Below are 27,372 nucleotides of genomic sequence, written 5' to 3' on the forward strand. Positions count from 1 at the left end.
GGCATGAACCGAAATAAGTTTCTGTGTACTTCTCTGTGGCACGAATCTTGATGTAATCAACCTATTTGTCATACTCTGCCTATTCAATTATCAGGCCTCTGATGATCGATCCGCAGGGTCAAGCCAACAAATGGGTTCGCAATTCCGAAAAGGAAAACAAACTCGGCGTGATCAAACTGACCGACGCCGACTACATGCGTGTTATGGAGAACTCGATCCAATTTGGAACTCCCGTCTTGTTGGAGAATGTCGGCGAGGAATTGGACCCGTCGTTGGAACCTCTGCTTTTGAAGCAAACTTTTAAGCAAGGTATTTATGTACAAGGATTTTACAGTATCTTCATCTCTAGACTGTAGAGATGAGCATGAATTTGAAAGATGAAGATTTTAGCCAGATTTGAATTAATCAATCAATCAATCATTTATTTATCGCACCAGCGAAAATCCGGTACGGACCAGGATGATGACGATGGGCCGCAAGGCCTTAGTACACAGTCGCCACCTGTAAGAGTACGCACATTACAGTCAATGGCGCATAACAAATGAAAATGAATATACAAAACTACAACAAATGAAGAGAAAAATATTCAACAAGGATACAACGAGTTGTAAACATCACAGTTTCGAGACTGCAGTGCAGGACTGAGTCTATAGTGCAGATTTCGTGGTACTTTACAACACAAGACAGTAATTGCAATATCGGCATTTAATCAATATACTTATCTAATAAATATTTCCGATAACGTTTTTAAATAGATGATCGGGCAAATCTCTGAGGTCTACCGGTAGAGAGTTCCAGGTAGCGGCACCAATATAATAGAAACTTTTCTGGGAGGACGATTTAGATACAAGCGGAAGTGACGACTCATTTGATGATGCAGAACGAGTGAAGTCCGAACGTACCGAGGCAAAAGTAGTAAAATGTTTGTCAAAGAATGGTATATTATGATGGAAGATATTGTGCATCATTTTTGCCGTTTCGTATTTTATGACGTCTGTCACTCTCAGAATACCGAGTTTTTTGTGTTCTGGCAGCAATCTACGGCGGAAACCTACCTGAATAGCCTTGGGTATACGATGGACATGAAATTTCTAATCATTTTCAATTTTCACATGATTTTCCAATCAATTTTAGCCATTACTGGATTTGAACATGAAAATATCTAATGTGGCATCTGAAGTTATCTTTTTGTAAATCTTATAAATGAATCATATATTATGCAATTGGCAAACACTTGTTGGATAATCCCGCCTGTGCGAAAAATTATCGAGACAACAGATTTCGCATACTCGGAAAGGGTCGCTCACACTTTCATTTGTGTGCCTTGGAGTCGACTTGTATCAAAATACACCAGCCAAGGCTGTGTCAACCAAAAGAGTTTGTGTATCATCTAAAAATAGTACATTGAATGCTCTCGTATTCGACATTCCGTGCTGGTGACGTCATATTTTGTGTTACGATTGTTGATATACGCTGTTCTTTTGAATTCTCTACTAGTTGCTGACGATTACCCCTGACGAGTGTCAGCCGAAAATATTCGGGTTCATTTCAATATGAACATACCATTCAATTGTATATTGAAGATCTGTACCTCCAAGAAGCTGTAAAAATAAATCTAAAAATATTTCTATTTTAGCCGGCGTGCTGTGTATCAGACTCGGAGAAAATGTGATCGAGTACAGTTCGGAATTCCGGTTTTATATCACCACGAAGTTGAGGAACCCGCATTACCTACCGGAACTGGCCACGAAAGTGTCGCTGTTGAATTTCATGATCACCCCCGAGGGCCTCGAGGATCAGCTTTTGGGAATCGTTGTCGCGAAAGAACGGTGCGTTTTCAGTATTGCTGACATGTTCGCGTAAACTGGTTCAGAATTGTAGACTATTTGACCAAGTGCAGCTAAGCATAATAATTGTATTTTCTCATCCACTGTTCGTGTGACATATACATGATCTGGGCTTCTACTTATCATTGAGTAGAAATTTACATACGCTGATACTGACTACTATTACAAATCACATCTTGCCTTCATAAATTTTCCTGAATCGAGCTACATTGCCGGGTATCCGACGAGTTCATGGTGAAAAATCTATTCTTAACCACACAGACCCGAATTGGAAGAGGAGAGAAACGTCCTCATTCTACAGAGCGCGGCCAACAAGAAGCAGCTGAAGGAAATTGAGGATAAGATCTTATACACGCTGTCCGCGTCGGAAGGAAACATTCTCGAGAACGAAGCGGCCATCAAAATTTTGGACTCGTCCAAAATTCTATCCGACGAAATTCAGAAGAAGCAAAAAGCGAGTCTCTCCCATTTTTTGCTGCAGTGGGAATGTGTGATTCGTCTGGTGATGCCAAATGGCCTGGTTGATGTTGGCATGTCTGAAATTTCACAATACGATACGCAACTGTGTAATTAGTTTGTTTCGAAAGGATGTTTTTGAAATTACCAACGTATAATGATTTTTCGGACACTTTGTGCCAATAGCATCAGGCCGTGTTGTCCCTTTGTTGCATAGGTTTGCCCTTGCCAATTTATCATTAGTTTGTGTGATTTCCGTAACTGTTAGCTTTACCATTAGGTTCACATGAAGATATCTGTGTCGATCCGTCAATTTTAGCAGTTAATGATGTGATAAAGATGATTTTCGTGATGGCATGATATTTTGCCATCGGAAATCAAGCCGTTTAAACTGATTATCATGAATTATGTTCCTATTAGATTGCCGACAACACAGAACAGAAGATTGCCGAGTCGCGAGAGGGATACCGTCCGATCGCAAAGCATTCTTCCATCCTGTTCTTCAGCATCACGGATCTTCCCAACATCGATCCCATGTATCAATATTCGCTGACTTGGTTTATCAATCTCTACCTCAACTCCATTGCAGAAAGGTAAACGGTTATTTCTGTGGTTGAGATTGAACGAAGTTGTTTGACTATGATTTAATCTTTGTTTTTATGATTTACCATAAACTCCAACCAAATGCAGTGTTAGAAACTTTAGAAATTGCAACATAAGTTCATTCTACTATGCTTGGTAAGTTTATCCTTGTCAGTTTAACTTGCTATCATATTATTAGTATTTCTTTAAACTGCATATTGCCAAGCGTTCATTTCCGTATGACATCATCGATTTTCATGTATCTTCTCGTTCAGTAACAAATCCAAGATACTGGACAAGAGACTCCGGTATTTATCAGACCATTTCACCTATAACTTGTACTGCAACGTGTGCCGGTCGCTATTTGAGAAGGACAAGCTGCTTTTCTCACTTGTCCTGTGTGCCAACATCACCATGTGAGTATTTTTGCCTGCATGTCAATTAACTGTATAACTATAAGTGCAAATAGACGAAATTTGGTTGAATACTACAAAAAAGTAGAAGTACTTCGTTACTAATCACCACTGTATATTTGACACACTTGTACTGGCTTGCTCTCTCTAAAATAAGATAATTTAGTTGCATAATACGTTTCCACAAAAAGGCGCTCAATCGTAGCTTCAATCCAGTCCGAAACAGGATCTTACTCTGAAACTTTGCTATGCCTTCGGCAGGACGAGGTATCGCGTTTATCATAAGACGATTTCTTTCTTCTCCAGGGCAAAAGGTGAATTGAATCGGGAAGAATTTATGTTCTTTTTGACGGGCGGTGTCGGTCTCGAAAACAAATTGGCCAATCCGGACCCATCGTGGCTCAGCGACAAAGCGTGGGACGAATTGTGCCGGATGAAAGACTTGAAACCGTTCAGGGGCTTCCTGTAAGTGGGCCGAACATGTCTTCAAATTGCCACGATAACATTTATGATCTCAAAAGGGCAAATTACTCATTATATTGCATTGAAGTTTTCAATATTTGCTTTCGAACCGTTTTATTGACGCCATTAGAAATTCAGTTGCTTTTACCGTGGAAAATGCCGTTTCACAGCGATAGCTTCCAGGATAACATACAAAAATGGAGAAAGGTCTATGACTTGAAAGACCCGCAGAACGCCCAACTACCGAGCCCCTGGGACAAAAACATCAACGACTTCCAGCGAATTGTAGTCATCAGATGCTTGAGACCAGACAAGGTAAGTGGACTGGGCTATTCCTGTTCTTTGTCTCCATATTGAGGCTTGCGTCTCTTCAGGTCATCCCGATGGTGAGGCAGTACGTTCAAGAAAGGTTGGGACATAAATTTGTGGAACCACCGCCCTTTGACTTGGGAAAGAGTTTCGCCGATTCTAATGCGACGATGCCGCTGATATTTGTTCTCTCGCCCGGAGCGGATCCAATGGCGGGTAGGATGTCTATATTGCGCCGTGTGTAGATTTTTAGAATGATCGAAGAAAGGCAATTTTGTGTGTTGTTTGTGGTACTCTTGCTTTTTCGACATGTACACCAGGCTGATATTCTTTTATGATTTCGTATCTGTGACTTGTAGCACAGCCCACTTCCAAACACTGCTTATGCGGATAGTAAATAGCAGGCTAGTAAACAGAATTGATCAAAGTAGTGAGCAGTGCCGTAAATTTTTACATGTTTGCAAGTAGAAGTAGTGATTTCCACGATACGTCAAAACCGCTTCAAGAGGAAGTAGGAATGAAGGTGTGAAAAATACTCATGTAAATAGTTTCAAAGCGTAGAATTGACCCAGGTGTCGTGTACTTTAAGCAGCTAATCAGAGGTGGCGTTTTGCGTACTTGCAGGGTGCATTTAACGCAAAGTGACAAATAACACTGCGAATAGGTCGAATTTTCAAAAATAAATTGAGTTACCGTGCTTTGTCCAGTTGTTATTACAATGTCTCTCATTAGAGTGATACAAACATATCCAAAGCTACTTAATACTTTACAAACTTTCAGCTTTGCCTGAAAAAAGATGTAGAAGTTGAAGTGGTCATAAAACATAAACTTCACGCCCCAATTTTTTCAGCATTACTGAAATTCGCGGGCGACAAAGGCTTCGGCGGCGACCGATTCAACGCGATCTCCCTCGGTCAGGGCCAGGGCCCCATCGCCGCCAGCATGATAACCGCGGCGATACAGGACGGCACCTGGGTGGCGTTGCAAAATTGCCATCTCGCCGTGTCGTGGATGCCGTCGATGGAAAAGATTTGTGAGGAGTTCAACGCCGACAACATGCATCCCAATTTCAGGCTATGGCTAACGTCGTATCCGTCGGATAAGGTGAAAATCGTTTCTCTAATTTAGCGAGAAAAATAATGTTAATTATTAATTGATTAGGCCGTTGCGTGACTCCTTTATAAATGTTCATTGGGCGTTGCCAGTTTAGTTTAGCTGCCAGTATGCTTGTAGTTACATTCCTTATGTGTGTTCTTGTGTTGACTTGTATTTATCCTCTAAATACATTTGTTCTCCCTAACCTCAGACGACCACTATTTTAAAACCTAGTTTTATGATTTACTTTATTTGCTGTCTTTTGGACAATCCTTCGTTCACACCGCTTATTTCAATATATCAACGTTCATCCAAAGAGTTTCTTTGCGGAATGTCGGCCGTTTACTTTAAAAAGTGGCAATAATATCTCTCCTGAAGTTAGGAGCAGTTACAAATAGATCCGTTGATTGTTATTGTGAAGAATTTTGTGCTCAAATTTTTATTTCCTTTGTTTAGTTTCCAGTCACAGTTCTTCAGAATGGCGTGAAAATGACAAATGAACCGCCAACCGGACTTCGAATGAACATCCTGCAGTCCTACCTGACAGATCCGATATCCGATCCTGAGTTTTTCTCCGGCTGCATAGGAAAAGAAGCCGTACGTCAACCGATGCTGGATATTGTTTTTCCGCGTGTCAGCTTGGCTCCTTTGTTTTTAGGTGTTCGAAAAACTGCTGTTCGGCCTCTGCTTCTTCCACGCGCTAGTGCAGGAGAGGCGTAAATTCGGTCCGTTGGGATGGAACATTGCGTACGGATTCAATGAATCCGACTTGAGAATTAGCGTGAGACAACTTCAGGTACGTGGCGCACATACGAATGTACTGGTAGATCGGTGGGAATTTATCAATCCATACAAAAATGATGTAGAAAATATGTGTGAGTTGCTGGTGCTATCAAAGCTGTGCCATTTTTCAATAATGACCAGTCCCTTGGCCATGGCCATTGCTCTGCATATAATTGCTTTGTCAATGTTCTGGCTTTATGGAGAAATATGGAGATTATTCAATCGAATACATTACTGGAAGTATAATGTGTATGTAAATTATTGCACTGAAACTGCAAGAGATTATTTTATAAGTTAGCCAGGCAATTTCCTTGTCTGTTATGAGCACAAATTAGAAAGAGACTAGTCGCCAATTTCTCGGTCTTGATGTTCAAGAGTAGAAGAGCTAATGTCGCCTTGAGATACGTAGCAAGCACACACCACTTTCCCTTCTGACAGATATTTATCAACCAATACGAAGAGATTCCGTTAGACGCCGTCTCATATTTAACCGGAGAATGCAACTACGGCGGCCGTGTCACTGATGACTGGGACCGTAGATTGCTTCGTGCGACGTTGAATGACTTTTACAACATTAACGTCGTCGAGGAACACAAATGCAAGCTGTCGACTAGCGGAAATTATTATGTTCCGCCCAAAATGGAGTACGACGGATATATCGATTTTATCAAGGTACATGGAAGTCTCCTATCGTTCTTCAGTAACGTGATCGGCCCTAAACATTGATACGACTGCAGTAAACTTATCATGACTGACTTACGTTGTGATTTAATAACCTATTTTTCTGGCGTGATGTCAACGCTAAGCAAACAAAAAATTCCAATTTTTCATTTTAAAGAGATACGGTATTGCTGCTTTGGCAATGTCGCTACATTAATTACATCGCCGTTGCTTCCGACCAGCTAACCCTTACAAGTACGGCAATCTAAATCTGGCTGATAAGTAGAGCTTGGTAAACTCAGGTACATGGGTGATTCGATTCCGAGTTGAGAATTAAGCTTTGATTCTAGTATTAAGTGTCAATTTGAATATCCGGGCACTGTCTATTACAGCGACAGCGGTAATACTGAACTAGATGGCGCAAATGATGTATCTATTTTGCGATGCGACTATTTCATAGCGCTTTTCTAACAAAGCTACAATTGGATCACCAATTTCCTGAAATATTGGTTAGGTCACATGTTTTGGACGCTGTGCTACGAGCAACCTAGGTTTCAAGGCCGTGAGAAGGTATTATCGAAACCATATTTTACTGTAATAAAATAACACTTCCTGTAAAAGGTTTGTATAAGCGATTTTGTTACTCGTAATCTTCCCAGTCTGGTGGTCAAAGTAGTCATCATAGTCAATTTTTATGGAGTACAAGTAGAAATTAGCCATTTTCAAGCAATCAAAAAGGTAAGTGGGCTATTCAATGTCTACTTTTTTCCTGAAAAATCGAAAACTGTCAAGTAAAAGTGGAAGACGTCTAAAATCATAAACAGTGGCAAAATCTACTTGAGTACTGCAAAAAAGTGAAAGCACTACTGACCAACCTCTGGAAAATTGCGCTAGATTCGCGGGAAATATCTTGCCCGCAACCAAGTGCCCGATTGGGTGTAGAAATAGCGATACGGGCAGGGTTGTAACCAGAGGTGGTCAGTAACGAAGTACTTCTACTTTTTCGAAGTACTCAAGTAGTTTTCCTCTACTTCTGTTACTTACTCAAGTAGATATAATCTTCGATACTTCTACTTCTACTTCGTAATATTTTGTGATCTACTTACTAACTTCTCGCTATTTTCAGTTTTTCAAGTAGAAGTAGTGCAACCCTCCAATTAGAAAGAGAAACTGGGGAATTCTCAAGCTGTTTTCACGGAGTTTTAACTTTCAATTTTGGGAAAATTTAAGTCAAACCTAGAATTTCCGTCGCGCTTCACATCAACTAGATATAGAGTTACAAATATGTTTCACGAAAGTGAATATTATTTAGGTTGCAGATTGCATTGTACCGCATTGTCGCCCATATGACATATTTCATCACAGTAAATATGGCCCATCATAACCTTTGGTACAACCGTTTCGCAATCTAGCATTTAAACATCATATCGTAATCTAGCAGCCCCTGGCGTGTCCTAACCTGGAGAAGTGGGCTCTGACTTTTTAAGCGTTAGATCTGTTTTAGCAGACCGCTGTTAAAACTGTCTCGATAAAACAAATAGTATGCATTTTCCAATTTTATGATGTAGTTCCATTTCTTTCGTCTGGAGAACATACATGTTTAAGTTTTTAAAAAAAGTGTAGCATCGCCGTCTACTTTCCTAAAATACAATTACACTATATGGCATTTTACCTTACGCCATACTTTTTTTTATCATCGTATACGAATCGAACAAAGTGTTAACACCGTATTCATAAACTTCTCCGTATTGCTCTTCAACTAACTAAAGGCCGTAATATGCGTGCGCGAACAAGCTATGACATTTTTCTAAAACGGGATGCTTGAGTAAACAAAAGATTAGTATCTCATTTGTATCTCATGATGCGGTCGAATGCTCATGCTGTCGGAAATTTATACCTTCTGGGATGCATCAATGGGATGCATTGATGCATTATACAAGAAGTTCTCTGCACCTTCCCCACGCAGCTCAATTTGCAGCTTTTGAAAGTCCATGCGATCGTATTATGACCGGTTTCAAAACTACTTACTTACTTGAGTAGATTTAAAGCCAGCGAATTCTACTTCTACTTCAAGTAGTTTTAGGTTGCTCATGGAAGAAGTACTTCTACTCGTACTTGAGTAGATTTTTGCGTCACTCACTTCTACTTGAGTAGCTTTCGTGACTACTTTGACCACCTCTGGTTGTAACCAATGTTCCCGCAAATTTTTGACGAGTCTGCGCACACTCGCCAACTTACTGCACAGACCCTTGGACAACAGTGCGTAACGACTAAAAAAAGGTCATCACTTCGGATTTTTTGTGCGCAACTTAGATTTTCTGTGCGCAGAGACCGTCCCAGCACTGCGCATTTGCGCACGTGCGCACTGCGCAGCTTAGAGGGAACATTGGTTGTAACCAAGTCACAAATCTATCTCACTTTCATACTTTTGACTCGAGTCAAGCCGAGTCATTTTCAATTCATAACCAAGTCAAGTCCAAGTCAGTGAGTAGAGCGGTGGATCCCAACCTGGGGGCCTGCCCCCCTTGGAAGGGCATAAAAGCATCTGAACGGGGGCGTGAAGAAGCAGTCAACTGAAAAAATTTTCACGCTTTGCGCGATTTACCTCCATTTCACGCGTCTTTCTCTATATATAGACCGAATTTCATATTTTTGAATTCTTTCATCAACAGTCATAACCTTCCACGCCATCAAACAATCTGTTGGGGTTGCCAGCATCCCGGTTGGATTTTGTGATATGACGATGAGGGGGGCGCAAAATTTTTCACTATCATAAAGGGGGGGGCGTGTCTAAAAAAAGGTTGGGAACCACTGGAGTGGAAGGTCGAGTCCGAGTCATAGTGTTGTGACTCGAGTCCGAGTCCAAGTCATTGTGTACACCAGTGGTTCTCAACCTTTTTGGCTTCGCGGACCCCTTTTGACCGTCACGGACCCTCGCGGACCCCCTCAAGTTTTAGTACAATTTTAGCTCTATTATGGTGCAACCTTCATCTGCCTTGTGCAAATATGAACTGTAGGCTTGTGATGAACAGCAAAATATTGATTTTTCTTGAAGATAACATCATACTCTTTATGTAGAAATTAGTGGACTTTTGTTATTTCAAAGCTAATTTTGCTGCTGTATTTCTTGAAGTACGTGGTCATGTCTTGAAAATCCGAGTCTTCGTTTCGATATGAACGAGGAGTGCGGAAAACCATTTCCACAAAGATAGATGGAGGCTAATGCAATATTAACGCATAACGCTTCCGACGATACTTTTGGTGTGATCGCAACATTTATGACACCAAAATGAAGAAACAAATATTTTATGAACATATCACGTCCAGCATCTAGCGCAGGGACGGGCAACATACGGATCGCTGGCCGTATTCGGCCTGCAGCGACATTTTGATCGGCCCGCAGAGAGTTTCTACCGTCAAAGTGAAATCCTAATCTAAAAGTATAGACAAATTTTATGCACCAAAGTATGGATCCAAGTTTCCAACCAGAGAAAGACTGTCATGAAACCATTTGTCCTGTTCGGGTTTAAATATATATTTACGAGCAAACATTTTCGACCATGAACAATTGAACATTCCCGATACAAGGCTGCATACCAATATAACTGGTGATATGAATTTCAGGGTTGGAGCGTAATGCTTTGATAGTAACGAAACACTCCTTGTTCATCAAAAAATTAGCCTTGTCATCCGCAATAAGAATGACCAAAATCTGATAGCCGAGCTTTAGGAGCAGGTATATCATTGTCCGATTTATGACGAGTGTCAGCCGACAATATTCGGGTTCATTTCAATATGAATATACTATTCAATTGTATATTAAAGTTCTGAACCTCCAAGAAACTGTTTCCTGCATTGGGCCAAATTATGGAAATACTTCGGAAATTTTTATTTCAAACGACTGTTCACTAATTTGATGAGACTGCTAACTTCAAATCGAAAAGGTTTCGCCGACTTTACGAAGTCACCCTGATTGACGTTACTATCTCCATGTTTTTATTTTTTCCACAAACCCCAACAAAACATCTCTAAACAGCAATTTGTTTGTATCAGCAGGTTATTGGGAAATTGCCAATGAAAATGAGTTTCCACACTACGATAGTCCCGGTCAGACGATTATGATGATGATATGAGTCATGGGGTTTTAGCAGTTGCGGCGCGAAGCTGCCTCATGCTTTCTCAAATTAAAGAAAATAAAAATTAGGTTATCAACCATTTTAAAAATTTGTAGGTCGCGCGGACCCCCTGAAATTGCTTCGCGGACCCCCAGGGGTCCGCGGACCCCCGGTTGAGAACCGCTGGTGTACACTGTTCAGTTTTGAGCTCAATCCGGTTCGATCCATTTTTTTGGACTCTGCTCAAGTGCTATAGAATGGCTCGCATTCATGTTATCGTAATTTTCCAATCTAACAGTTTCTCACCTTATATTTTCCTATTATCAGGACGGATACACGAAATACCAATAATGTGGTGACTTTCCTATTCTTTGAAGTTGCAATGAAATGACTGTCTCGGCCGTCCTAGTCTTGAGTCATATGACTTGGTTCGAGTCGTGCACAATGACTGAAGTACAAGTCGAGTCAATACTGGATACCCTGGATAACGGCCACTAAAATATTTTTAATATTCCTAACATGGATCTTCACCATTTCCAGGCCTTCCCCACCAATCAGCTCCCTGAAGTATTTGGCATGCACGACAACGTGGACATATCAAAAGAGCTACAAGAAACACGTCAGCTGTTTAACTCGGTTCTGCTAACCATGGGCTCGTCGGCAGGAAGCGGGGGAGGGAAGACAGACGACGTACTAAACGAAATCGCATCCGACATATTGGCCAAACTGCCGCCTAATTTTGATCTTGAGTTGTCGCTCGAGAAATACCCGGTCAGCTATGAGGAGAGCATGAACACCGTCCTGGTGCAGGAGATGGAACGGTTCAACAAGTAATGTCTTTTGCTGCTAGAGATGTTCAAACTTGTGTGGGGTACGAAATTTTGTGAATAACTACTGGACTTTGCGAATATCTGTTGTGATGTAGTGAAAAATGATGATATTATATAATCAGTAGGGGAAGTTTTTGTTACACAAGAATCTTGAGAAAGTTGATTTTAACAAAAGTTGTGGTAAAGGGTTGCATTTATATTTTTAGGGTAGGAGATACTCGAAAGGTTCCGTTGTATAACCTAGCAGTTCAAGACTTGCATCCGTAAAATGAGAAATTACCTCAAATCGAAGCGACAGAGAATTAATCAAACGATCTATTTACATATAGTTCAAACACGGTCGTGCTGGGCCGGGATATATAGTTCAACTTCTAGCTAGCAAGCCACTGCGTCATAGATAACATTGAGATGCAGCTAATATTAACGCTTGCATTGCTTTTTTGCAGCTTGCTCGCCACTATCCGAACAACGCTGATCAACCTGCAGAAGGCCATCAAGGGTCTCGTCGTGATGAATTCCGAGCTGGAAGGCGTCGCGGGCAGCTTGCTGATCGGCAAAGTGCCGGAACTGTGGGCCAAGAGATCGTACCCGAGTTTGAAGCCTTTGGGAAGTTACATCAACGACTTCTTGGCGAGGCTCAAATTCCTGCAGGTAAGGATCTATTTTTCTTAAAGAGGGTACTGGATATTTGTTTTATACTGTTTGCTGGTGTGTATCAACTGTTGGACAGCTCACATTTATTAAAGTGCTATCTTTTATCACTTGAGTGACGAATCATGACAGAATTTTTGTGATCTTGAGAGAAACTTATTTAGAATTGCTGTTCAAAATAGCTTGAGTGACAGAACTGTTGTTTTTTAGTGAGATATTTATTAAGGTAAGTGACGAATCAGTTCACCAGTTTTTAGGTTACACATTTGTATGTGTCGTTTCAACTGTTTTAGTGGTAGAAGTAAAGTTGTTTTGAGACATTTTGCACAACATATTGGCACGTTCTAGTTGAATCATTGATTCTAGATCAGGGGTGGGCAAACTACGGCCCGCGGGCCGCATGCGGCCCTCGACACCCTTCTGTGCGGCCCGCGAGAGTCTAAAGAAACTTATCAAAAATATTGATAAAATGCGTACCAAAAATCGTATTAATGCAGGTACTTCATTAACCTTTTCTTAGTATATTTCACCATAATAATTCTAAGACAGTGGTTGTTAAACGGAGGGGCGCACCCTCCTTGGGGGTCGTGAAAGCATCTGAAGGGGGCGCAAAGCTGAGCTCAGCTGAAATTTTTTACGCGCTTCGCGCGATTTAAATACGATTCTAGGGTGCATACTTCCCATATTACTTTTATGTTCAATTTCTGGCGTGACAGCCTGATCTCAAGGCCCACGCAGTTTAAAACATTTTAACTGGTAAACATCACAGAAATCCTAAACGACATTCACATAATTCGGATCACGAGTGTGATTTCAGGTTCGTTAGATTCGTTCTCTGTATGCGTACAATTAGGGTATTTATATTTCGTCTACACATAGTAGAACCGTGTTTGAAGCTAACATGGTTATGATGCTGTCAGCATTGTGTGTCCTGGAACTGTACCAAAAGTGGAATTGGTAAATCTATGAACAGATCGCTGCTAAGAATCAGGACAACCGACAAATTGATTATTGAGGTCGACCAGCCTATGAAATCTCGTCACTGTTTCTCACGCTTGTCCGATATCATCAAAGTAATGTTTCGTTTGCATTGAATAAGCATATATATTATCTCCATGTCATCACTATATGATATAATCAAATACCAATACTGCGTTTTGGTGTATAGTCCCAATTTTATATAGTGCGGCCCGCGAATGGATTCAGATGTCGAATGCGGCCCGCGAGCTCAAAATATTGCCCACCCCTGTTCTAGATCCTATCTTAATTTATCCTTAACGCCTAACACTAACCCGATGCCTAACCCAAACCTAACTTGAAGTATTTGTCACTCGAATAACTGTCATTGGTATTGTCACTCGAATGAATGCCTTTTTCAATTGCCATTCAACCGAATGTTTATATGTCACATAAGTTATGTTTCTGTGTTGGTTTAGCTTCACATCTACAAGTCATACGTTCGAATTTCTTTCTCGCAGGACTGGTACGACGACGGCAAGCCCGATGTCTTCTGGATTTCCGGGTTCTACTTTACGCAAGCTTTCTTGACCGGCGCCCGGCAGAACTATGCCAGGAAATACACGATTCCGATCGATAAGTTGACTTTCACTTATCAAGTTCTTGCCAAAGACGAGACCACGGATGGCGCGCCGGATGACGGCGTTTACGTGATTGGGCTTTATCTGGACGGAGCGAGATGGGACAGAACCAGGTGGGTTGTTGGCGGTATGCGTGCGAAGAGACAGCACGTAAAAAGGATACCTTTAGAATTAGAATTCAAAATAATACCCGAAATTGTTGCATTAGAAATTCATGTTGCAAGCAGTGAATTGTTGATGGGTCGCTGAAATTTATTTGTCAACGTTACACTGTGTCGTGGGAATGGAGACACACCATTTCACACTAAATCTGTAAAGTAAAAGTACTCGGTGTAACTAATAAAGTAGATGTAGAAGTGACACTGTGAATATTTTCTCAATTAGGAGTCGGAGCAATTTCTGAGATATGTCCAAACTACTTCATGTATGAATTGATAATGAAACGTTTAAAAAACTACTCAAATAACTCGTAGTAGAGAGTAATAGGTAGCATACTTTTAGCATCTAATCGGAGGTTGCTACATTGGAGATTGCAGGATGTATCCGCTTGACTAACACACAATGGCTTATGACACTGCGGAATACGCATGGGTGCAATCTTCAAAAATATATTTCGTTACAATGAGACAGTGGCTGTTTCGTGATGTTCTTATGGCAATTTCACTCAAAATACTGATGCCAAGAGAGAGAGAGAGAGAGAGAGTCTTTATTTTCATCGAACCAAAATGCATAACAAACGGCAGTGATGGTGGTACAGAAAATATGCGTGCACAGTATTCGGTATTAGATACTAATGATCGATAAGACCGTGAAGGTCATCTAGTCTGATCACACCAGCATGAAACAGGTACACTTGACTCTGAACAGTCTGGCTGTAAAAAAATGTTTAGTTAAGAAAGGAAAATAGCAAAAAAATCAAACAATGGTAGCATAAGATCAATGAAGCAATGTCTGGGCGAGGTAGGGCAACAGTGTTAGTGTAACGACAAGAGGTGGTCAAGTAGCGCTTTTTTGAATCTATTAAGGCAATTCACGGATATGTGGTGGTAATGCATTCCAGATGATAGGTCCCGAGTAGTCGATAGATCTCTTAGTTAGGTTGCTATTGGGTGGGGGTAAGTAGATGTTTCCTTTAGACGAGGATCTCGTGTAATGGGAATGGACATGTTTAGCAGGTATGAAAAAGTCATCAAACACAGGAGGCAGACTGTTGGAAAAATATTTGTGAACAACTTTTGATACTTCGAAGCGATATAGTTCATCAACTCGCAAAATTCGATGCTTTATACTTTTCAAAAACTAAAAAATAAGTAGGGTTGACTACAGACTGTTCAAGTGGAAGTTGGTAAACCCTACTTGAGTACTCTGCTAAAGTAGAAGTAATTTATTACCGACCACTTCTGCTGACAAGTTCTTATTATGGCTTGGTCGTGAGAAATCAGAACAGTCATGTGCAGGTGATTTTCAGAAACTCGCTGCAGGCCTCGCTATCTATGCTTAGCCTTTGGACCATAGTTTGAACACTCCTTCTCTAGGTGGTAGCTTGAAATCGCTAACTTCTTCTTCCACAGCGGACTACTGGCAGAACAACATCCGAAAGTCCTCTTCGATCCTCTGCCGATCATCTGGTTCAAACCCGACAGAATCGACAAGATCAAAGAAGGTCACGATTACGAATGCCCGGTGTACAAGACCAGCGAACGGAAAGGCACCCTTTCCACGACTGGCCACTCCACCAATTACGTCATCGCAATCAAGCTGCCCACGAAAAAGCCCGAGTCTCACTGGATAAAGCGCGGAACTGCGATTATGTGTCAACTGGACGATTAAGGCGTCAACTGTCTTCCCAAGCCCTGTTTGTTTGTGAGAGTGTCTGTGCGTGGTTGGGTCATCCATCAGCTTTTGCACACCCATTTCAATTTCTTCAATTCCCTACATAACACTAATGATTTCATAAAGGCCTTAGGCTTATCGATTATATCAATTCTGAATGTCATCTGTAACTGTATCATATCATGCATGATATGCGCTAATGCAGCAAGAATATAGTAACATTCTCCACCCATTTTCAATTGTAGATACAATACATTTTGCGACTAATCCTTGTACATAACCTGTCGATTTTAGTAGTGTTCCAATTGCTAGACTATCATTGCCTAGAAATTAGATTTGCAACATAAGCGTGTGACTGCAGTGTGCAAGTGTTTTATTTTCTCCTGTTACTTTTTCGCGATAGATTACGCGGGCTAGCTCCGTTAGCAGGAGTTCGAGTGAAATAGCTGCGTGTTTGGTAGCAATTAGAAAGTCTACTGTGACCTTTCAAGTGTTGAATGTATGTCTGACACTGTTTTATGGATAATATTTGAGATGGTTTTGTAATAGATTGTGTCTATGAAATATAACCGATGAATTTGCACATGAAGAGTGTTGTTCTATATTCCTGTGGACCCGAGATGCGAGTATCACAGTTATCACACGAGATGCCATAGATTAGGCAATCGGATATATGTGCAATGTGCATTGTGCATAGGCGTGGTCCAGGGGGTGGAAACTGAAAAGGGCCATGGAATCGCAACTATTAGAGAATGATATATTCCTATAATCACTTGAAGGCGTTGGGATGCTTGAGTCTCGGGCTCTACATCATGCGCCCGAGTGTACGTTACTGCAGGCGCTGGCATTTCAACGGCAGCCTCAATGATTAGCTTCAATGGCTATTCAAAATACAATAATGCCGTCGAACACGCGAATTTTAGGTGATAGTATTTGCGCTGAAGCCTCGCGTCATGTCAAAACGGCAATATGAATTGTTCCCTGTCCCGACACATGTTCTGCCATTGGGTGATCTGTTTTCATCAGGAAACGGCTATACTCAATTACACGGTTTTCTTTCTGCGAAGGTTTAGATATTGGATACAGGGATAGCCTATTTAAACTGGATCTCCCAGCTTGATCCCTGCTTGCTGGATATAGTATACCAGTAAATTTAGTGGTAGTTTGTTTTTTGAACAAATATGGCAATATTTTGGTTGACGTATGCATATGCATTGTTGCATCTCGAAGTCAATGTAAGAAGCTCAGGAATCCAACGAAAATTTTGCCGTTCGATAAGAGAAATATGGGCACGCTTTTTACGAGTTGTATTTTTCATCATACGCTGCATGTATTCCTGTATTGTCATTTAGAAATGTACTGAAATATCCATTGACTTATTTCGGCCCAGTCTAAATTTAGATCATATAAATTAGCACATCAGACATAGGGCAATGCTGATTTGTAATCCTAATCACATATGACGATTACAACTTTTCCGGAGACGTGAGACCTAGTTACCACAGAGATAAGTTGGAGTGAAAGTCTCACCCATGAAAATCATGTTCCGCAGTTGAATGTGGTGACTTCTGATGAGCAGAATGCTTTCTTCAAAAAGTTTTTCACACATGATCTGAAAACACATCATATTCACAGCGCAGGACCCCTTTAACCATTCCATTTAAAAGTCTTCAGAGTTTTCACATATAACTGGTCAGTGATCACAGGTCAGACAAATTGTCACATGGTCAAACAAGTTGTGGGCTACTTTGAAACAGTTTCGGGCAACACTTGCAGCTTTGTAGCGCGCGCTAAGTCAAAGGTATACGACATCATAAGAAAAGTATATTCCAAATTTCTAAAGCAATTTGTCCAACTTCTTGCATTTTGGAATTGCGATAGCAAATCGTAATTTATTTCGCGGATAGGCAAGAAACTTGACACGGAGCAGGCGGTTGAAAACCACTGATTTATATCAAAGAATGCATAAGGTCCTTATGGTTATACATTCTTTGGTTTATATTGCTCAGCGGTTTGTTTTTACGCACAGCTTAAAGGTCAACTGCATCTTCATATACAACTTTGCGGAATCATGTTCAGAATTTTTTTTCATACCGAAATGGCCGACTTTCCGTATTTCAAACTAATCGGAAATTGCCGTAATTTGGACCGAAAGTCCCAATATTGGTATGTTTACAGAAAAAGCGGAATGTTCATTGTGACGTCATGTAGTTGACATCTCTTCTGGCCGCTGCATATGTATGCTATAGGGTTGGCGGACTTGCAGTAGCAGGGCGCTTATTTTAGTTAGTTATGGCGGAGGTTTCGCTTGTAATGGATTCACCAGGCGAGTCCGAGTATTCAGATGTCGAATGTAAGTATGCTTTTTCCTCTCACTTACGAAAGTAATGTTGAAACGAGGACACGTTTCAAGTGTTGATGTGCTCGATCCCATATCAGTGGAACTTCTTGCTGCTCCGAAAACGAGGGGTCGTTTGAGTATGATTATTGATGACTATAACCTAAGGATGTTAGTGATATATAGTATGATCAGCCTAGCTTGTTCAGCTTAAGCCGCTTGTCTAGACCAAATGAAATATACCGGTATGTGTAATGTGGTGGAGAACCTCCTTCAGTTATTAATCTTGGTATTATCAATTACAGTTGAGAGGATGGAGGTTGCCAACTTATGCAAACTATCAGGGGAGATTTGAAGTGCTGCAAACAGGTCCCTCGAGCAACGAATGAATTATTAGTGCATCACAGCATTATCAGGATTTCAATCAAGAGTATGTATTGGAGATTGTCTCGCTATATTATCAACAGGAATATTGTCATATAATTATAACATCCAGTTTGATGCATGAGCGAATGAGTCTCATTCACATGAAATGTTGAGTCGGGTGCCAAATAATTACCCGTCAGTAACACAACAATTACGCTTTTCAGGAAGCTGAGAAAAACTGTACACGGAAATTTTGTTGGCTGGCCACTGGGATTCTGCAACAAAAGCCAACGAAAAATCCTGTCTGCGCATCCGATCAAATCCAGTACTTTCAAAGGATTTCAATTTTACAATGCTTCGTGAAGGAATAGTTGTATTGAAAATAATAAATGCAACATAACCAATCCATCAACAGTACTACTGTGTCAGGGAGAGAAATATAGAGTTTTGTGTCCAGCAATAGCTTCTTTCAACTAATTTTGACGATGCCGTTTGTCGAATGAGGATGAATCATCACAATAGACTTGGTCGCTTTGGCCGTTTCCGGTCTTGCTTTAATGAATGCGTCAACTTCATCATTGCATGAATCTAGAGCAGGAGTAAAAATATCACTGAGTTTTATAACAAAGTCGAATCGAAGGCAGTAGACCTATATCAAATGCTGTTCGGAAGTATCATAAAAATGAAGGATTGCCAGCTGCATCCTACCTAACTTTACGACTATTATGATGATAGTGATAAGTTTTCATCTTTTACTGAGCGGTCAATATTGATAGGCTCAGTCACAGATATCTGACACTCCTCATTCAATAACTAAAGTAACTAATATGATTACATGACCGCACATGTACCGTACACAAAAAGAAGTGTATTTTCAAAAGTAATAGCAACTCTTCCATTAATAGGAGGTCAGCGATATATAACCATTATACGTCATGAAGTCAGCAGGTTATGAACTCCCTTTATAGTAACTAATGCATTTATAGATCTTTTTTTCTTAATTGATTTTCAAGTGTTTTTATTTCAGACTATGTACACTTCTACTTACAAGTTTTTCAAGGCATACATATTTCAGTTATTTGCACATGCACGTGAGTGTAAACAATAATAATACTTCGATGACTACCATACCACAATCAATACTACTATAAGCGGTTAGTTACACTCTTACAAAACTATAGCTGACACAGTACATTTTCACTTACCGATTTCGGACACTTTGTATAGCTTTAGAAGTGCGTTCCTCTGACATTACCACAATTTCACTGGTGCGTGGAAATAAAATATGAACGGCACTACTGCAGTACGTCGGCAAGAGTTGCCCGTGTTCAGTAGTCAGTTTTCTTGCGTGTTGCGTATCTCGGATACTTCATTGAAGCAAGATACTTGTTAGTGATTCGCATTTGAAAATGACTCTGCCTTTGGTTGTCTATAAGTCCGCACTTTTGGTCTTAATGGCGTCCGGTCGCCTGTCGGTATATGGATGGGTTTTGGCAGCGATTTCAATGCATTGTAGGTACGGCATATTGCGTATTGGACCAACCATACGCGACATAACATCTGACTCTATGAATTATCTCCTTCACAGCTTTCATGATCCCACTCAAAGACCCAAATCCACAGCAAATCTAAGCAATAATCCCACCTAACAGCCAACAGAAATAACAAGGACTTTTGTTGTGTCAACTACTTGACGTCATTTCACGGCTGGGTGATTTCGTTTCCGTTTTCCGGAATTTCGATTTGTAATTCAAATTACTTGAAAACTATCAGGTAATTTCAATTTTCATTATTTTATTCATATTCCTAACCACATAATGTACGAAATAAGGTGAAGTCATTTTGAAGATGCAGTTGACCTTTAACGATTGTGTCTGGTTTCATATGAATACGTCATATTGAGACCACTGCCCGTGACGTGTAAACCACTATCCTCTCCGTATTATAATTTAATTGTGCTATCATGTCTGCCGTATAAGTATTGAAGGTCGCGCTGTGATTATAATCTGACACTTTATTTTAATGGGCTTATGATGTATAACACAGTTGACTTCAAGCATACCGGAAAAATATGACTTTGGCAGCCGCAAGTCGGGGTAGATTCAAAATGAAGTCACGCACAACTTGTGATCAGGCTACACGTTGTCGTTACCCACGAGCAGCAAAGTAACGCCTATAAAGTTCGTTGGTACAAACGGCCAGTTTTTCTTCGTTACTTGCTCGAATGACATTTATGTTGTGCCAGGACTCCGTGCATAGGTATTTAGAATTCATTTTATTTGTTGTTGTTGTGGTCGGGCGCACACGCAGCCCAGAAAAAATGAGCGGGGGTTTGAAAATTACCCCACTGTTTGGTCGCGTAAATGCCGATATTATATGGATAAAAAGCTTTCTCGTGTTGCCGAACTTTCGCTTGTCATATATATAGTTTGTTACAAGCTCCATACTTGCACACGGTGCGATAAGGAGGCTATGGTACTTGATTAGAAACAGCTATGGAATTATGTTTGTACTTCAACGTCACGTTACCACCTAGTTCTGATATATCCATTTTCAGCACTAGTACGGTATAAGTCCCATTTCGAGAAGTGCTCACGATGACCCGCGATGAACTATCTTCAATAGTGTTTTCCATGACCCAAGTGTATGTTCAACAATCACTCAGTTATAGGGTTGCGTCAATGGGGTCTTTGCTCCACCGCCTTGCCAAGGCCGCGCATTGGTGCTATAATGCAATATGCACATGCCCGTGGTAGGTATATGTGTACGAAACTGTGATAGTTCATGATTTCTGAGGAGTTAAATGGGTGTTCCGGGGTCTCCTTGTCACTCTGTCCCTTACCGCGCAGAACTTTGGCACTTTCGTCTCATAGCTGCGTAACGGCATACCCGTAACCTCAAAATCTAACACTGACCAGGGTTAGTGATATGCATTACATCTAAAACACTGTCGAATAGTTTTGACTGGTGGTCATTTGGACTTTAGGAGCACTTCCCAGATATGAGTCTAATTAACATTTATCTTTGGCAACCCTCGCGCAAAATATGTCGAAGTCAGTGTTGACAGAAAGCTACTTGAATAAACCCTACCTAAATCGGGCCTGAATGTCGGAAATCATCATTTCTACTCCTTGCTTCACATTTTGATGATGCTTCTAAATAATTTGAACTGATATAAATTGACCCTTGGGCAGGGTCAAGCATCGTATTAGTTTGTAACATTGAAAATTGCATTAAATATCGATTAAAGGGAAATTTAATTTTGTAAGCAGCTGCTACAATGCCGTTTGTCATAGTACAGTAGGCCTATAGGGCGATTTGCCAATTCTTGGGAATTTTTAAAATTGTTTATCAAGATGTCGCATATCGCCAATTGTGGTATTGTTTCCTTTTCTTTGTACAGATTCCTAGTTATCCGATATCTTTCTGAACAAACATAATTAACACTAGCATATATTGATGTTTTGGCCTCTATCCTGGTTGGAATCCTGATACTTATAGCGTAATATCTTTGGTGTGCCAAGATGGTTCTCAGCGTCACACCTGTGTGTAGTCAGTAGAATCTTTGATGTGCACGAGACACCGATTTCATATTAGGCCTCCACAAAGCCTTGGACAAGACAATATTATGACTGAATAGTGAACACGTTGAGACGATGTTGATTAGCCTACCGGTACTATTGAACCAATAAACCAGTGCTTTATATCGCATCACCCAATAAACAAGGAGATTTTTTCACTGGGGCAACCTACTGTGTTTCTGACTTGACTGACTAACATAGCCAGCACGCCAATGTCTCGTAGTTCCAATTGATATTGTAATTAGGGCTGGGCATAATGATTCGAGTACTCGAATCTGAATCGAGTATTAATTTTAATGATTCGAGTCGAGTAGTAAAAGACGATTTTTTTGAGTACTGAAATTATTCGCTTCTCTCCACTGAAAGTTAATTTATCAACGAGAATTATAGTTGCGATACTAATTTTCACTGTTGAGGCCTTTAAACCTTGGTTGACGGTATTGTAGCATACGAAACATATAGTACAAAACTGGACGTCGCACATTTCCAAAGTCATGATTATCCCACAACATTCTCACCAAGTGGAATGACATCGGTATGGTCCAAAAAATACCATAGTATCATTTATGAGATTGATAACAGGCATTATAGTCTTTTTGGTGGCATAAACAGTACATATTTGAAGTTTGACGTATTACATTGTGTTATGACATCATAATGGGCGATACTCGACACTCGACTCGACTCGAAGCATATTACGTGATTCAGAATCGAATCACCCGGGTACTCGATTTTGCCCAGCCCTAATTGTAATAAGATTAAGCCAAAACCGTACTAATTCATGCAACTAGCTTTAAACTATATAAGCAACACACCACATATCGAGTTAATCCTTGAAGAGATGAATTATAATGAGTCAAGAATTGGTCTTTATCATTTACTTACCAAAAAATATGTTGTGGTTTACGGAATTTATTAAATCAAGTTATCCAGTTATCTTGCAAAAAGTAGGCTATATCTTACCATCATTATGTTTCTGCACCGATTGCTGGCATTGTTGCATGTGCTATAAATAGTTTATGATAATTATAAACTGAGGTTGATCACTGGTACCCGACCAATATGCTAGATCTCGATACAGCACCCGCACGTAAGCTTGAAATTTTCCATTGTGACAATGTATGTTGAGTCATGTTGTAAACAGAAACAGTGTATCCATTTTAACAGCATGGCTATCTATCGGCAAAAGGATCTAATAGAATTGTTGAAACATCAACATGTCCTGCTTTTGGGGGACTCAGTCCAACGATCCATTTATAAAGACCTTGTTGTATTAAGCAACGATAACCGATTCCTTAGCCATCAGGAGTTGAAAGGCAAAGGAGAACCAACCTTTTGTGGAGACAAGTTACTCCGCAGAAGCGAGCTCACAAATGGTATCGGCTATCGCGAGGAACGCGAGTACGTTACTAAAGACATACATGTGAAGTTTTGCTTCCTCACTCGTGTTTATAATGATTACGTGGTATCGATTTTGAATGCAATAAAACTGGGATCTGCAGCTATGCCCGACGTACTTATGATCAACTCGTGTCTATGGGACATCAGTAGATATGGAGTTAATTCGATGAGCACATACCGGGATAATTTGGAAAAGCTGTGCGCACGGCTGAAGGAAATACTCCCGGCAACAACTCTTGTGATATGGAGAACCACCCTACCTGTGAGTCATGACATCAGAGGCGGTTTCATGACTGCCGACGCGGAGTGGTGCAAAGATATGCTTCGCTTAGACGTAATGCGGGCGAATTATTACGCGTATGTCCAAATCAGCAAAAATGGATATGACGTTGCTGATTTGCATTATAATTTCCAATTTCAGCTGCACCGGCAAGCCAGAGATGGCGTGCATTGGAACATGTACGCACACCGTCGGGTTACGAACATTTTGCTGTCGCACATTGCGCGGGCTTGGAATGTCCCCGATCCCCAATTGCCATGGCAGGATGATTCGAAAGTCTGCTTTAATGAAAGCGACGTTATTTTCAATCGCACGAATGTACTCCGGGAGGCTTATTTGCCCCAAGAGGGACGTTCATATTTGGGAGGCATATCTCCGATCCGCCCTCCATGCCGACAAAATCCCACACAATACCAGTCAGCTAGTGTGCTGTATTCCGATGTGTATAGCATTCCAAATGATGTCCCTGTTGACAATGAGTATGAGATTCTACAGCCTAAGCTGTCGACAGCTCGAAAGGTACTGCTGCCTAGTGCTCCTTATCGGGATATGCAGATCCACGGCCCACTGCGTTTAAGACAAAACTATAGAAGCTCAAGCTCTTACAAAAGACCGGGCCGGGCGTCTGAAATGGTCAGGGAGCGTCTTCGCAAAGAAAGACAGCATGAAATGGATAGGCTCGGGCAACAGTGGGCTAATAGGCCCGCAGGGTATTCCAACCGGATGATTTCGCACCCATCTGGCAGGTTGGCACGTTATAACCCGTGCAGATACAGTCATGGGTACTAGCCTACTATTGTGGAACGTATATCACTGGATGGAAGGTCGTAACAACTTGTAGATTTCACATGCTGCTGGTAATACCCTTACTGTTGACATGCTAGGCTAGATAATGTCCAGTATACTGCAATCATGCAAACTGTGAATTTTTAACATACCGCAAATTGGAGGACTGCATTATTCAACTTGGTGAGGGCATATGCTGTGCCGGCTTTAATTCGATGCTCATTGTTGCCTTGTACAGTTGCCTGACATTTGAACATGCGACACAATGAACAACAGTTGAAGGGGCACTCCACTCAAAGTATGATGTGGTCTCAAAGCAAGTATAGTTGAAGATGTGAAAGAAATTTTGGCAGCAGCCATTTTTCTCAAAAAGCCTCTGTAATCGATCTGCAGCTAAAATATTTTCACAATTTTAATATTTCATGCTATCTCTGCGGTATCAGACTCAAGAGCACTCTTTCGTTATTGCCCCTTGCTTTCTGCCGCACATTCCTCCACTATTGCGTGTTTTTGCCGATGTAAAGCTGTTGGACAGAGATAAGATTTTAGATGGTCGTCAGCTGATATTATGAAGGAGATCTGTCTTACGAACCATGGCGTCTTAGTTATGGTAGGCACACGGTACAGTAACTCGACGAAATGTTCGGACTGGTATGTGTGTGAATCTTATTACTGGCACTGTTGCCAATCCCTTTTCAATCGATGTTTTCACTGTTTCCTATGTTAACCCCTGATGACGTACACCTAGTTACCGTAACTACGCAGCCTTCGGCCTTAAGTCACAGTTCTTCGTAAAAGCAGCTGAGAACTATCAGAAATTCCTTCATCGCGTCGAGAAAGCGCAACCGAGTTAGAAAATGGTTAAGAATCGATGGCATAAGAGTGATCTCAATGCCATAGAGATGGGGAGGAATGATACAGATGTGAAAATCTTTTGGCTGTAGTGCAAATATGGTGGCTTTGTAAGGAAAATGGCTGCTGCCAAAAAATGTTCACACTTACATCAATAATCTGTGATCGTACATCTAGAGCGCAGCGCTCCTTCAAGCATGTGACTTGAACCATGTAATATACCACTAACCCAATGTTCAATCCAGATGCTTATGTATTGGGATGCCAGTATGCCCTCATACTGTCCCTGACAAGAAATTTCTTGAAAATGTGTTTTAGTGTTTGGTATGTGCAAGGTTTTGCATCTACAGTGTCAACTTGTACACTGTGCAGTCTACACACTTGAATTTATTTGATGTGATGGTGTCTTTACATAATTTTTGTCGTGGGATTGTTAAAACAGAGAGATATTTAGAGCACAGTGCCCCTTTGAGCATGTGCCTTTCTAACCCTATACAATAATAGTAGCTTCAAAGGTACCACCAAGTCCAATCCAAATGCTTATGTGTTCGGATGCTTGATTGTCCACACCGCCCCAGACCACAAATTTCTTGCTGATGTGTTTTATTGTATGGTATCTCCCTGTAAGGTTTCGCGTTTACAGTCTCGACCTGCTGACTTGAATTTTTGCTATGTTTTTTTTTTTCACTGGTGTTCTTGAAAATTTTATTTGTGAGCTTGCCGGGTTGTTAGAATCCTGTCCTTTATTCCACAGAGAGGCTATCCAATCCATCTCCATGTGCTTTGGTAACTTGTGTAGGGTATGTTCACATTATGATGGACAGTGGACACCCTATTGTTTTATCCGTGTCGAATCGACAGTAGAATTTGGTCGCAAATAGTTGTATTTGCGCTGAACTTTCTGCATTCTGTTCTACTTACTTCCCGACTTTGTCATGTGTTTACTGCCACCTGCCATTTAAGCAACAGCACATACTGTAATTTGTAAACAGCGCTTGTTTATATGGACTATTGAAGTGCAATGTTGAAGAGACGATATCACTCTTGATGTCGAATAGAATTGCAGTCGTGAGTTTCTATTTCTGATTTGGTCTTTTGAAAAATGACGAACAAACAGATACTTGAGAGAGGGACTTATTCAAAACTGTATTGACATTTTAATGATTGAGAAAGGTCTAGTGCAGTGCTTTTCAACCTGTGTGACGGTTCGCACTTATGCGAATGAAAAAATATGCAGTGCGAATGACGGTTGGGTGGTTGAAATAAAAGGACGGGCTCGATTTTTACCGAATTTAGTAATATACAGGGCCGTAACAGCACTTCGTCAGCCCCCCCAAAACGTTGGTCCTGGGCCCCCATATGGTGATAAACCGAACTTCAGTGAGCCAGCGCAAACGGTGCGAATGAAATTCTCGGATGAGTGCGAATGACGAAGGTGGTGCGAACGGTGCGAATGAAAATTCCGGATGAGTGCGAATGAAAATCGTGAATAATAATTGCTTTTCAAATAAACATAATACGAAATTCAAGGGCAGTGTAACTTTAGTTGTTGCGACGCAATTGTAAAAACTTGTTTAACTTACGACGCACCACTAGTCGTAGCTCTCACAAGCCGTAGTGAAATGATATTTTCGCACTATAATTATTACGTAACCAAAAGCCTGGTTTGGAAGCTGGTGTAGTGACAGATATATAGCAGCCCGTCTGAGACTGGGAAAATGACGTTAAATTCACTTTCTGATTACTTTCGCTAAACAATCATCAATACTTCCGTAATACCTGTTCGATTAGTGCTAGGCACGAGGACAGTAGTAAATACTATCATTACAGACTGCCATTTGCAAGTTACAGTAACGCAAATTTTACCCTTTCAAGGGTATAGACCGCAAAGGGTATAATTTTGGGTCGACACGGTGCCAGGACTATCTATCTGTTCGGCGAAGCCAGCCGAAAAAAGGGGAGGGTGGTTGAAATAAAAGGACGGGCTCGATTTTTACCGAATTTAGTAATATACAGGGCCGTAACAGCACTTCGTCAGCCCCCCCAAAACGTTGGTCCTGGGCCCCCATATGGTGATAAACCGAACTTCAGTGAGCCAGCGCAAAGCGCGAAAATTTTCGATAATTCATGATAA

General features: G+C 40.9%; 2 protein-coding genes and 3 long non-coding RNA genes across 5 annotated transcripts in view; 3 read left to right on the forward strand and 2 right to left on the reverse strand.

Moving 5' to 3' along the window:
• LOC145454549 (dynein axonemal heavy chain 12-like) overlaps nucleotides 1–16,223 on the forward strand; it is a 57,665-nt gene extending 41,442 nt beyond the window's left edge. The window contains exons 57-72 of the mRNA XM_080332525.1: nucleotides 95–309; nucleotides 1,637–1,829; nucleotides 2,109–2,301; nucleotides 2,724–2,896; nucleotides 3,161–3,301; nucleotides 3,605–3,763; nucleotides 3,931–4,075; nucleotides 4,135–4,285; nucleotides 4,920–5,173; nucleotides 5,621–5,761; nucleotides 5,823–5,960; nucleotides 6,386–6,619; nucleotides 11,263–11,552; nucleotides 11,999–12,203; nucleotides 13,682–13,914; nucleotides 15,373–16,223. Of these exons, the coding sequence (XP_080188651.1) occupies nucleotides 95–309; nucleotides 1,637–1,829; nucleotides 2,109–2,301; nucleotides 2,724–2,896; nucleotides 3,161–3,301; nucleotides 3,605–3,763; nucleotides 3,931–4,075; nucleotides 4,135–4,285; nucleotides 4,920–5,173; nucleotides 5,621–5,761; nucleotides 5,823–5,960; nucleotides 6,386–6,619; nucleotides 11,263–11,552; nucleotides 11,999–12,203; nucleotides 13,682–13,914; nucleotides 15,373–15,631 (3,124 nt within the window). The 3' untranslated portion in view covers nucleotides 15,632–16,223. The remainder of the gene's footprint in view (nucleotides 1–94; nucleotides 310–1,636; nucleotides 1,830–2,108; nucleotides 2,302–2,723; nucleotides 2,897–3,160; nucleotides 3,302–3,604; nucleotides 3,764–3,930; nucleotides 4,076–4,134; nucleotides 4,286–4,919; nucleotides 5,174–5,620; nucleotides 5,762–5,822; nucleotides 5,961–6,385; nucleotides 6,620–11,262; nucleotides 11,553–11,998; nucleotides 12,204–13,681; nucleotides 13,915–15,372) is intronic.
• The window catches only part of LOC145454493 (uncharacterized), a 426,394-nt gene that overhangs the window by 153,599 nt on the left and 245,423 nt on the right, over nucleotides 1–27,372 (reverse strand). The window lies entirely within an intron of this gene.
• On the forward strand, nucleotides 17,666–18,746 carry LOC145454547 (uncharacterized). The gene is made up of 3 exons (XR_013920164.1): nucleotides 17,666–17,987; nucleotides 18,278–18,402; nucleotides 18,563–18,746. It is a non-coding gene; the product is annotated as an uncharacterized LOC145454547 (long non-coding RNA).
• On the reverse strand, nucleotides 18,695–20,202 carry LOC145454548 (uncharacterized). Its single transcript, XR_013920165.1, has 2 exons — nucleotides 19,544–20,202; nucleotides 18,695–18,926 (listed from the first exon to the last, which is right to left on the reverse strand). It is a non-coding gene; the product is annotated as an uncharacterized LOC145454548 (long non-coding RNA).
• On the forward strand, nucleotides 22,904–26,317 carry LOC145454551 (PC-esterase domain-containing protein 1A-like). The gene has a single exon (XM_080332527.1). The coding sequence runs from the start codon at nucleotides 23,037–23,039 to the stop codon at nucleotides 24,387–24,389; it is 1,353 nt and encodes a 450-aa protein (XP_080188653.1). The 5' UTR covers nucleotides 22,904–23,036; the 3' UTR covers nucleotides 24,390–26,317.

This window comes from Botryllus schlosseri, chromosome 13 (assembly GCF_051294905.1).
Source record: "Botryllus schlosseri isolate E-star chromosome 13, Bs_hap1, whole genome shotgun sequence".
NCBI classification, from domain to species: domain Eukaryota; kingdom Metazoa; phylum Chordata; class Ascidiacea; order Stolidobranchia; family Styelidae; genus Botryllus; species Botryllus schlosseri.